Raw genomic sequence first — 13,381 nt, 5'->3', positions numbered from 1 at the left:
ACTGCCATGTGGAGAAAGAGGAAGACCAGGAGTCCAGATTTAGCCATGTTAAGTTTAAGATCTCTATTAGACATCTAAGTAGAGACATTAAATAGGCAGTTGGATACAACTATAGAATTCAGGAGTGTGGTATGACTGAAGATTTAAATTTGGGAGTATCATACAGATGGTATGTAAAACCCATACAACTGGATAAGATCACCAACGGAGTGCAGATACAGAAGAAAGGGGAGGGGATCAGGGATTGAGCTCTGGAGCATGCCAATATTAAGAGACTAAAGAGGAAAGGAGAAACCAGGGAAGGAGATTGAGAAGAAATAATCAGCCATGGGTGTGCTATCCTGAAAGTCAAGTTAAGAAATTTTTCAAAGAAAATAATCTACTGGCAAATACTGCTGATACATCAAAAATATAAAAATTGAGAAGTGACAATTGGATTTAGCAATGTGGAAGATAATGATATTGACGTACAAGTTTTGGTAGGTTGATGAGGGTCAAAGCCTGACTACACTGAGTTAAGAGGAAACAGGTATCAGAAATAGTGAATATGGACAATTCTTTCAAGAAGTTTTATTGCAAAAGGATGCAAAGGAATAGCTGGGAAGGGAAATGATGTCCATATTTTTATTTAAAATGGGAGAAATAAAAGCATGTTTGCTTACTGAATGAAAAATTACTAAGGAAGGATAGAGAAGAATTGCTGGAGCAGTGTTCTAGAATAAACAAGAAGGGATGGGAGTAAATACACAAGTGGAGAAAATTAGATAACAACATGGGAAGTTCCTTTACGAAAGCAGGCATGAAGGCACGCTATGTGAGTGCAGACAGCAGCAGGTGGTGGTGGGAGTGTGTAGAAGTTCTCTTTTGACTTCTTCAGTTTTCTCAGTGAAGTAATAAGCAAAATCATTAGCTGAGTATTGGTGGTTTGAGAGGAGAGGAGAAAGAAGTCTAGGAAAGTGGGAGAGTTAAAGGGACTAAGAACGACTGTTCAGGGAACTACATATAATTCAATATAGCTAGAGCAATCAGTTCAGTAATGCTTTCATTTCTATAATAATATATCTGTCTATTTCAGAACACTACATACTTCTGGAGTACACAATCCATGAATATTCATCTTTGGTCCCCTAGCCCTCAAAATAATGTCTGGCACATAGCAGGTCCTTAATAAAAGAATGTTGAATGATCAAATAAGCAAGCCACCCCCTAATGGAGGAAAGAGCCTTTATTTTTCCACCAATCTGGCAACATAATTTCCATAGTGTTAAAGTTTTGATCACAGCCCAACTCCTGAAGGAAATTTTCCTTGTCTAAATGAAAAAGATACAAAGAATTACCATGACATGATTCAAACAATATACATTTTCCAAAAGGAGGTATAAATTCATTAGGGAATCATAAGCACTGAAAAACTAAACCAGATCAACCCCTCACTTCACAGATGAGGAAAATGAGGCCAAGAGGCTTATGCAAAGTCAGTCAATCTACTATTAAAGAGCTTCAATCGAAGGCATCACAAATTCTACAGATAGAAAAGCCAAAAACAAAAACAAAAAAAAGCTTACTTTGCCATGTTTTTCCTTCATGGCATTACTTTGGTTGTCTGTTTCTGTCTTCTTGGTATCATCTTTTGGTTGGTCTGCCTTAGCTTTGTTTTCCTCAGCAATTGAGTTTTTCTCAGTTGCACTACTTGAATTATATTCCCACTTCACAAACTTCTCTTCTACTATGCCCTTCAGCTGAAAGTCATCCATTCTTTTTGGGTCAAAGCTTTCAATCTATATAAAAAGGCATTCCAAATTGGTAGTGGAAAAATTATTAAAAAAAAACAAAAACAAAAAGGTGGACAAACAAACAAACCAGAATTCCAGCTTAAAATGTTTGAACAGAGCACTCTGTAAGAGCAAACTACATATATACATGCACATATATGTCACAAATTCGTGCTTACCCAACTTCCAAGTAAGCAAGGAAGAAGAGGGGGTTTTCTTTGTTGTAGAAAAAACATCACCATTAAAGCAAAACAGTAAGAAGGGATTCCACCATCAGTTTGGGAGTCAATATAGCATAACTGCAAAACAAAGGGGGAGAAATTACTGCCATCAGCTTTAATTTTCTTTGTTCCCCTCATAATATAGATTTTTTTTCCTACTATGATCATTGTAAAACGTTTAAACAATGAAAATTACAGGAATGACCTGAAATCTCACCACCCTGAAATAACTATTAACACATTGGTGACAATCTTTCCATTCATTTCTTTATTGCATATAAAGTCATATATATATTTTAGTTAAATGGAATATCATACATAGTGCTTTTACTCTGTACACATTTTTAAAATATTATTTTCTTACCTTGCTTCTACTTCTGCCTCAATGTTAACAATCGTCTATAAACTTTCATGCCTTTTTCTATACTCTAATAACCATATACAAATGTATTCCTATATATTTCTATTTTCTATATAAATGCAGGAAGGATTTTGTTTTATGTCATTCTCTTACCAAAATTGTGTATTATACACATCTGTGTATTATTCTTCTCCCTTAACAATATACTAACAAAGTTCCTCTAAGTCAATTAGTACAGATCTAACATATTTATTTATTTATTTATCTTCCTAACATTCTTTTAAATGCTTAAATTATAGTCTATGATCTGGATGGCTACTCAGTAATCTCCCTACCCAAGGACATTCACATTTTGTTCCCAATTTTTGCCACTTTAAGCAATGTCGTTTCATCCTTATATATATTTCCTAATTACTGGTGCTTATTTATATGAACTATTTTCCCAAGATGTGTTTGCTGGATTTAAAAATGGGTGATAGAGGGGTGCCTGAGTGGCACAATCAGTTAAGCATCCATCTCTTGGTTTCAGCTCAGGTCGAGGTCTAAGGGTCATGGGATCAAGTCCCATGTTGGTGTCTGTGCTTAGCGCTGAGTCGGCTTGGGTTTCTCTCTCCCTCTCTGCTTCTCCCCACCCCCACGCTCGCTTGCACTCTCTCTAATAAATAAATCTTAAAAAATAAGTAAGTAAATAAAAAAATATGTGATATATTTGAATTCTAATAAGATTGTTTTCCAAAATCACTACAAAAATTCCTCTTTTCACCAGTAACATGAGTGTACACATAACACTTTCCAACATTAAGTATTACCACTTTAAAAAAATGCCAATAGAGGGTGCTGGGTGGCTCAGTTGGTTAAGCGACTGCCTTTGGCTCACGTCATGATCCCAGGGTCCTGTGACTGGCTCTTTGCTGAACTGCCTATTGAATCTTTTGCCAATTTTTCTATCTGTATACATTGCATATCAATTTACATTACAGTTAATAATCCTTTAAATCTGATACATGCACTAGAACAATGTTATTTTTCCCAACCTGTTTTTATTTTGACTGTTATCATACAAAATATATTAATGTATATATAGTTAAATATGCTTTTGTTATATAGCTTCTAGGTTTCCTATCATGGTAAAAAAGTTTCCCCAAACCACAGTACAGATACTACTCTTAAACTTTCTCCTAAAATTTTGATTTTTCATTTAAGTAGAATTTATTTTTGCATTTAGTGTCCTAAGGATCCAACATTATTTTCTTCAAGAAATATACAGTTGTTCACTGAACTCTACCTATGAAACTAATAATACACTACATGTTAATTAATTGAATTTAAAAAACACAAGATTAAATTTTAAAAAAATACACAGTGAAAAAAAATAAAATAAAAAATAAAAAATATAGAGTTGTGACAGCACCACTTATCAAGTCATTGTTTTATCACTGAAATGAAGTATTTTATTTTTTTCATATATTAAAATTTCATTTACACTAGGATCTACTTCTGGGCCTCCTATTCTGTTCCACAAATCTATTTGTCTATTCCTATGCCAAAGGCATATACTTGAGTAAGCAGTTTTATAGTGGTAAAGTAGGTCCCCTTCATTAGTGTTCTCCTTCTGAATTCTTTTGGCTATTCTCAAACTTTCTTCCATACTAATTTTAAGACCATTTTATCAAATTTTTAAAAACTCTTGGTAATTCTAATTGAAATTACTGGACATTTGAAAATTAAATTAAGATGATTTTACATTTTAGGGGTACCATCTCCTTATCTAAGAACTTTGTATCTTTGCATTTTCCAAAAATTCAGTTCTCATCAATTACTCGCTTCCCCTAAACTCTCATAACCAAAACCTTTACAAGTCTTACCTCCAAAACTTATCCCAAATCTGTCTACTATGCTTTATATCCATTCTAACCTAGCACAGACCATTATCACCTCTGGCTGATCTACTACAGCAGCCTGATTAATGGGCTCCCTCCTTGTATTCTTTATCCCAGAAAGATCTTTTCAAAGTATAAATCACATCAAGTCATACACCACTTTTAAAACTGCTTTCTCACTGCAATTAAAATCCAAATTCCCGGGATGCCTGGGTGGCTCAGTTGGTTTAGCAGCTGCCTTCAGCTCAGGTCATGATCCCAGGGTCCTGGGATTGAGTCCCGCATTGGGCTCCTTGCTCAGCGGGGGAGTCTGCCTCTCCCTCTGCTCCTCCCCCTCTGCTCAAGCTCCCTCTCTCTCTCTGACAAATAAATAAAATCTTAAAAAAAAAAAAAAAATCCAAATGCCTTACCACAGAAACATTCACTCTCACTTCATTCCAGCCACTCCTGCCTTCCTTTCTGTTCCTCACAAGCTCTTTTGTACCTTAGAAGCTTTGTACTACCTATTTGTTGGATGCTATTCCCTGAGACTTTCAAGTAGCTGGTTGCTGCTGGTCTGAGTTTAAATATCAATTCCTCAAAGAGACCTTCCCTAACCATCTGGTGTAATGTCACCCTCTTATCACATCATCTCATTTTTATAGCAAAATCTATCAGATATTGTGTTACTTATATATTTATTTACTGGCTGATTCTTCCACAAGTATGCAAGCTTTGTGACGGCAAGACTCCGTATGTCTTGTTAGATATTTCAAGCACCTAGAACAGTGTCTGGGACATAGGAAGCATTTAACAAATGTTTGCTGAATAAACGAATTTGTTCAGATTTCATTTTTACCTTTCAATAATATAAGATTCTCTCTGTACCTCTATTAAATTTATTCCTTAATATTTTATAATTTGTGTCACTATCACTAAGGAATATTTTTCCATTTCCACTCTACCAGTTTATTTCCATGACAGAGAAAACCTACTGATTATTTTATGTTTATATTGTAATTTGTCATCTTACAAATTCTTTTTTTAACAAATTCTCTTATTAATCCCAACAGTTTTCTTACTAAAGTTGTATAGATATACAATCATATCTTCAAAGAAATTTTATTATTTCTTCAATATTTACATTATTTCATTTTCTTATTGCATGTTTAAATCTCCCAAAACAATGTACGACATTACTGGTGAACATCCCTGTAATACTCCTAATTCTAAACATATTGCTTGAGTAATTCACTGTTTAGAATGATGTTTGTTATATTTTTTAGTAAACAGTCTTCATCAATTTCCTTTACTAGTTTAAGAGGGTTTTTTAAATGAAAAACATGCCTTTTTCAGCATCCATGTTTTTTCTGCTTCAAATTGTTAATATAATAAATTATGTTAACAGATTTCATGATATTAAACCATTCTTATACTCCTGAAATAAATCCTGTATAGTCATGGCATATAACCTTTTGATACACTAATATATTCCACTTGTTTATATTTCACTTAGACTTTTGCATTTACGTAAGTAAGACTGGTCTTATACTTGGATTTTTTTTAATTTTTGTTTTTATTTTTTATTTAAATAATAAAGATAATAATCACTAAAGTTTAATGCCTTGGCAAATTTAAGAATACAGGGGCTCCTGGTTTGGCTCAGTCAATAGAACATGACTCTTGTACTTGGGGTCATGAGTTCAAGCCCCACGTTGGGCATACAGCTTACTTGAAAAAAAAAAAAAGAATACAATTTAAAATGAAAGGATAAAAAACACTTATAAAAAGAGCTTCAATTTTTCCACTAGAATAAATTCCCTTTTATCCCTAGAGTCCTAGGACAGGAGGTATGCTGCCTAATGACTAAGTCAAGTTAATTAGAAACTTTTTCGTAACTGTAAGGAACTGTTCGTGTATGCTGTTAACACTACTAGACATCTCACAGAGTAATAACATTTAGGGAGTTTACAAGAGAGCTCTTCAAACACAGGGAGGGATCTTCTAGCCAAGCTGTGGAAACAACCTAAATGTCTATCAACAGATAAAAAAAAGTCGGTATACACATACAATGGAATCTTATTCAGCCTTAAAAAAGAGAATTCTCCTGTTTGCAATAACATGGATGGACCCAGAGGACATTTTGCTAAGTGAAAGAAAACAGACACAGTAAGACAAATGCTAATCTCCGTTATGTAGAATCTAAAATAGTCAAACTCATAGGAGCAGAGGTTAAAATGGTGGTTACCAGAGGCTGGGGAGAGGGAAATGAAGAGACTTTGGTCAAGGGATACAAAATTTCAGTTATATAAAATGAGTAAGTTCTGGTGATCTAATGTATATAGCATGGTGACTATAGGTAACACTACTATACTATATACCTAAAATTTGCTAAGAAGGTACGTCCCAAGTGTTCTCACCACACACACAATAAAGGTAACTACATGAGGTAACAGGTTGGTAATCACTTCACAATTAATACATATATCAAATTATCAAGTTGTACATTGTATTTTTTTTTTTTTTTAAGATTTTATTTGTCAGAGGGCGCCTGGGTGGCTCAATTGTTAAGCATCTGCCTTCGGCTCAGGTCATGATCCCAGGGTCCTGGGATTGAATCCTGCATCGGGCTCCCTGCTCAGTGGGGAGCCTGCTTCTCCCTCTCCCACGCCCCCTGCTTGTGTTCCCTCTCTCACTGTGTCTCTGTCAAATAAATAAATAAAATCTTTAAAAAAAAAAAAAAGATTTTATTTGTCAGAGAAAGAGAGAGCACAAGCAGGGCGAGTGGCAGGCAGAAAGAGAAGCAGGCTCCCCACTGAGCAAGGAGCCCTATGCAGGACTCGATCCCAAGACCCTGGGATCATGAATGAGCCAAAGGCAGATGCTTAACCAACTGAGCCACCCAGGCATCCCAAGTTGTATTTATACATAGAATAAAAAATAAAAATTTAAAAACCCAGGGAGCTCTTTTTTCCTTGTAGGAGATTATTTTTTTTATTACCTGTCAGTTGGTCCTCAGAACCTTTTTAATTTAAGTATCATTGACATACAATGTTACATTAGCTTCAGGTATACAACATAATGATTCAACAACTCTGTATGTCATGCTACGCTCACAAGTATACCTACCATCTGTTACCACCAATACTATTTTTTTTTTAAGATTTTATTTATTTATTTGAGAGAGAGAATGAGATAGAGAGAGCATGAGAGGGGGGAGGGTCAGAGGGAGAAGCGGACTCCCTGCCGAGCAGGAAGCCTGATGTGAGACTCGATCCCAGGACTCCAGGATCATAACCTGAGCCGAAGGCAGTCGCTTAACCAACTGAGCCAACCAGGCGCCCCACCAATACTATTATAATACCACTGACTATATTCCTTATGCTATACCTTTCAGTCATGTAACTTATTCATTCCATACCAGAAACCTGTACCTCCCATTCCTCTTCACCCATTTTTTGCCCATCACCCTACCCTCCTCTCCTCTGGCAACCACCAGTTTGTTTTCTGCTATTTTGTTTTTTAGATTCCACATAAGTGAAATCATATTGTGTTTGTCTTTCTCTAACTTATTTCACTTAGCATAATACCCTCTATGTCCACCCATGTTGTTGCAAATAGCAAGATCTATATATACACACACACACACAAACACACACACACCTTCTTTATACACGCATCTATCAATAGACACTTGGGTCACTTGCATATCTTGGCTATTGTAAATAATGCTGCATAAACACAGGGATGCATACATCTTTTCAAATTAGTGTTTTCTTTTTCTTTGGGTAAATACCCAGTAGTGAAATCACTGAATCGAATGTTATTTGTAATGTTAATTTTCTGAGGAACCTCCATACAATTTTCCACAGTGGCTGCACCAATTTACATTCCTACTAATAAAAGGGTCCCTTTTACTCCACATCCTTGCCAACACCTGTTATTTCTTATCTTTTTGATACTAGCCATTCTGACTCAGTGTAAGGTGCTATCTCATTGTGGTTATTTTTTTAATTTTTTTAAATATTTTATTTATTTGAGAGAGAGAGAGAGACAGCGAGAGAGGGAACACAAGCAGGGGGAATGGGAGAGGAAGAAGCAGGCTTCCCGCTGAGCAGGGAGCCTGATGCGGGGCTCAATCCCAGGACCCTGGGATCACGACCTGAGCTGAAGGCAGACGCTTAACGACTGAGCCACCCAGGTGCCCCTCATTGTGCTTCTGATGTGCACTCCCCTGATTAGTGATGTTGAGCATATTTTCATCTGTCTGTTGGCCATCTGTATGTCTTCTTTGGAAAACGTCTATTCAGGTCCTCTGCCCATTATTAATCAGATTATTTGGTGTTTTGGTGTTGAGCTGTAGAAGTTCTTTATATAATCTGGGTATTAAGCACTTATCAAATGTGTCATTTGCAAATATCTTCTCCCTTTCAAGTAAAGTGGCCTTTTTGTTTTGTTGATGGTTTCCTTCGCTGTATGAAAAATTTTTATTTTGATATAGTCCCAACAGTTTACTTTTGTTTTTGTTCCCTTGCCTGAGGAGACACATCTAGAAAAAGGTTGCTAAGGCCAAAGTCAAAGAGATTACTGCCTATGTTTCCTTCTAAGAGTTTTATGGTTTCAGGTCTCACATTTAGGTCTTTAATCCATTTTTTTAAAGATTTTATTTACTTGACAGAGAGAGAGAGTGTGTGCGTGCATGCACGCGCACACAAGCAGGCAGAGCAGCGGGCAGAGGGAGAGGGAGAAGCAGGCTTCCCGCGGAGCAGGAAGCCCAATGCGGGGCTCGATCCCAGGCACGCCAATCTTTAATCCATTTTGAGTTTATTTTTGTATATGGTGTAAGAACCTGGTCCAGTTTCATTTTTTTGCATGTAGCTATCTCCAGGGATCTCTTTCAGATGTCAAATACTGCCAAAATTAATTCTTATGTTAACCACAAAAAGTGGCTCTTAGTCAGGAAACTTGACTGTAAGAGACTGATAAGGCTAAAGTGTTTTAAGAGGCTTCACTAAAAAACTATTTCCTATTATTGGAATGCTAAAAATACAGCTACTTAAGAGGAGACAACCAGAGAATAGTCAACAGCAATCTTATTACATCAGTTACAAGAATAAATGGTTTATATACTAGAATTTTTCTAAGGCGTCAAATTGTGGAAAATCTGTGCTTTATTACAAGATGTGCAATGTGGCTTAAAACTTCAAGATAAATAAAGCTGTTTTAAAAAAATCTTTGAGGGACACCTGGGTGGCTCAGTTGGTTGAGTGTCTGCCTGCCCTCGGCTTGGGTCATGATCCCAGGGTCCTGGGATTGAGTCTGCATCAGGCTCCCTGCTTAGTGGGGAGCCTGCTTCTCCATCTGCCTGCTCTGCCTGCTCTGCCTGCCATTCCACCGCTTGTGCTCTCTCTGACAAAATTTAAAAAAAAAAAAAAAATCTTGGAGAGACGCCTGGGTGGCTCAGTCAGTTAAGCGTCTGCCTTCGGCTCAGGTCATGATCCCAGGGTCCTGGGATCGAGTCCCATATTGGGCTCATTGCTCAGCAGGAAGCCTGCTTCTCCCTCTGCCTGCCATTCCCCCTGCTTGTGCTCTCTCTGACAAATAAATAAATCTTTAAAAAATAATAATAATAAAATAATTTTTTTAAATCTTTTTTTTTAAAGATTTTATTTATTTGACAGAGACACAGCAAGAGAGGGAACACAAGCAGGCGGAGTGGGAGAGGGAGAAGCAGGCTTCCTGCCAAGCAGGGAGCCCGATGTGGGGCTCAATCCCAGGACCCTGGGACCATGACCCAAGCCGAAGGGAGACGCTTAATGACTGAGCCACCCAGGCGCCCCTAAAAAAAAAATCTTTGAGAGGAAAAATATACCAGGAATTATTTCTAGGTTTCTTACAATAAACTCAGAAAATGAAAATCATAAATAAAGCTCTTTGTAACTAACACAACTGACAAAAATCAGACACTGTTGTGTTGGAAATAGGAATGAACTACTCTGCAACAGCTTTGTATGCATGTTTAGTGTCCTTCACTGACTGGTATGTTTAGAATCAATGTAAGTTTGAGCACTCTTTTTTTTTTTTTTTTAAAGATTTTATTTATTTATTCATGAGAGACAGAGAAGAGAGAGAGGCAGAGGGAGAAGCAGGCTCCCAAGGAGCAGGGAGCCTGATGCGGGACTCAATCCCAGGACCCTGAGATCATGACCTGAGCCGAAGGCAGACACTTAACCATCTGAGCCACCCAGGCACCCTGAGCACTCTTTTCTAAGAGCCACTTTAGGAAAGAAAGTTTATAGACCACATTTTTTTTTCCCAAGTGAAAATAACTTACTTGAGGGCGACTGGGTTGCTCAATTGGGCTGAGCCACATTGGGCTCCCAGCTCAGCGGGGGGCCTGCTTCTCCCTCTGACCCTCTCCCCTCTCATGCTGTTTCTCACTCTTTAAAAAAAAAAAGAACTTATTTGAAAGAACTTACATTCTTCTAACACAGTCTACTTACTTGAATTAAAAAATGTGAGAAAACTGACACTATTTTATGATTACTAGAAAATTAGGGCATAATTAAGAAATACCATCCTAGGGCGCCTGGGTGGCTCAGTTGGTTAAGCGACTGCCTTCGGCTCAGGTCATGATCCTGGAGTCCCGGGATCGAGTCCCACATCGGGCTCCCTGCTCGGCGGGGAGTCTGCTTCTCCCTCTGACCCTCCTCCCTCTCATGCTCTCTGTCTCTCATTCTCTCTCTCACAAATAAATAAAGTCTTTAATAAAAAGAAAAAAAAAGAAATACCATCCAAGGGGCAACTGTTTATTCTTTCATCCATCATGAAACCAATAACCTTCCCAGAGTTGATACACTGAGTTTCCTGAATGACAGCTGTATTTCATGTACCAGTCTCATCCCACACTCTGAGAAACCTTCAGTTTTTGCACCAGTTCTTATTCCTGTTGACTTACTGTTGTTTAAATAGTCTCAGTTGCCAATTAAAAAAACTGTCTAGCTTTTTAGAGTTCAAAGTACATTCTCATGCAATATCTCATATCACCTTGGACATAATCTCTCCAGATGGAAAAACTAAGGCTCAAGTGAAATGTCTTGCTCAAAAATCATATAAATACTTATAAAAACTAGAGTTGGAATTGGTTTATTCCATCTCACAGCACTAAATTTCTATAGTATGCTAGGCACAAGGGATAATGAAATAAACAAGGAGAGGTACTCACTCTCCCTCAGTCTGGTTCAGTGCTCCCAGTCACTTCCAAGGGTTAAAAATCCCCTTTCTAAAGAAACTGGGCCATGCATGTATTCAATAAATACTTATTAAATGCATATTAAGTGCTGGCACAGTTAAATAAGCAGCACTGGGACCATCAGTGAATAAATAAAACAGAGTTTTCCTCACTAAGTTCACAATTTTCATGGAAGAAAACAGATCACAAAAAAATAAATATATGTATGTCAAATGCTATGAAAAAAATAAAGCAGGGTAAAAGCAGGGAGAATGATGAAGGCAATGTTATTTTATATAAGGTGATTAAGGGAACTCTGACAAGGTGAAATTTGAGCACAAACTTGAAGGAAGTAAAAAAATGACCATGCTGGAAATGTGGGATAAGAACATTCTAGATGAAGGGAACAGCAAACGCAAAGGCCTTGAGTTGAAGCAGCACCAACCTTAGGATTTCTGACTGTTACTTACTTTTCAAGCTGTTCCTTACTCAACCAACCACGTTGGGTCTGCCCCAACCCTGAGTTCAATCCTCTTATCAGAGTCCAAACAAAAAATTCCAAAAAGAATTCTCTAGCAGTTTTTGCTCTCATTTATCATTCCACCACTATCCCCTTAATCCATCTTCTTTGTACAAGACTGAAAATTTGCTCATAACTAATATAACAAGACATGAATACTACACTGATTAAGAACATACACAGAAAAGCTATACTCTCTCTAGTCATTTGGACTGACAACGGTAATTACTTTATTATTCCTCCTTACCTCCATACCAAAGAAATGACTATAAAGGGAACCACAGCCTTTAATAATTAATTCTAATTTAGGAAACAACTGATTCTCAGCAATTACCCAATCAGAAAGTGCTGTAGGTTATCAAAAATTTAAAGGAAAGAGAATAATGTTCTAAGGCAGAGATGGGAAAAAAAGATGCTAACAAAAAAAACCTTGTAAACCTATGCATTAATTTATATCTTATAATTTAACTCACATTAAGAGTGAAAACTTGAGCCTCATTTACTACGTGAAAGAGAACATTTCTGTACTACATAAAAGGAGAATAACAAATCAATTACTCTATGTCTGTGAGACTGTTTTATTTTCACGTCCATAATCAGAACCTGCCACATCACTTTCCATCTAGCACGGATAACCACTTTATCCCCAAATATTAAGATTTATGTTACATGTTAGTGCAGGAAAAAGCCTGAGTTACTTCAAGACAGATACTTTTTTCTTCTGCTTCACTTACCTTAGCCCAGTAGCGAAAGGCTAACACCAAGGGAGTAAAGACAGGTTCCAACTTGCCAAGAGCAGCAAGTAAATCAGTAGTGAGGCATGCCATATCATTTCCTGCACTCACTCTACAAAGCAAACCACTGTGAATGAGAAAGAAACAAATTTCACTGTATTAATACCTTAAAAACCAGAATATTCCAAATCCTATGGCTATACTTTCTAGTCACCATAATTTTTTTTGCATTTTTTATTATTATGTTCAATTAGCCAGCATTATAGTACATCATTAGTTTTTTATGTAGTGTTCAATGATGCATTAGTTGAGTACAGCACGCAGTGCTCATCACCACACGTGCCCTCCTTAATACCCATCACCTGGTTACCCCATCCCCCACCGTCTCCCTTCTGTAACCCTCAGTTTGGTTCTTGCAGTCCAGAGTCTCTCATGGTTTGTCTTAGTCACATTTTGATACCTAGGAAGTCATAATAAAAATAAGAATTTCAATAAACTGAGAGCTAGCTGAAAACTAAAAATCATTTCCATCACTAAAGTTCCATATAAAGATGTTTTAAATACTCATTTGTACTTCACAAATAAATTTCAACCTTATTTAGTATTTAAATTCATCAGAAATTACAAAATTAGTTTTACATCAAAGACATTGATTTTATCAATGTCAAGTGGTGCAACATATC

The 13,381-nt window shown here is 36.9% G+C and overlaps 1 protein-coding gene across 8 annotated transcripts in view; it reads right to left on the bottom strand.

Annotated features, from left to right (window-relative positions):
* Positions 1-13,381, bottom strand: part of TUT4 (terminal uridylyl transferase 4) — a 124,126-nt gene that overhangs the window by 43,679 nt on the left and 67,066 nt on the right. For all 8 annotated transcript variants that reach the window (XM_032428971.1, XM_032428937.1, XM_032428996.1 and 5 more), the window contains exons 10-12: positions 12,699-12,825; positions 1,952-2,071; positions 1,566-1,778 (exon numbers count right to left, since the gene is read on the bottom strand). In XM_032428971.1, the coding sequence (XP_032284862.1) occupies positions 1,566-1,778; positions 1,952-2,071; positions 12,699-12,825 (460 nt within the window). The remainder of the gene's footprint in view (positions 1-1,565; positions 1,779-1,951; positions 2,072-12,698; positions 12,826-13,381) is intronic.

Source organism: Phoca vitulina, unplaced genomic scaffold (genome assembly GCF_004348235.1).
Source record: "Phoca vitulina isolate PV1807 unplaced genomic scaffold, GSC_HSeal_1.0 scaffold2, whole genome shotgun sequence".
Lineage (NCBI taxonomy): Eukaryota > Metazoa > Chordata > Mammalia > Carnivora > Phocidae > Phoca > Phoca vitulina.
The sequence above is the reverse complement of the archived record's forward strand: the minus strand, read 5'-3'. Positions and strand labels throughout refer to the sequence as shown.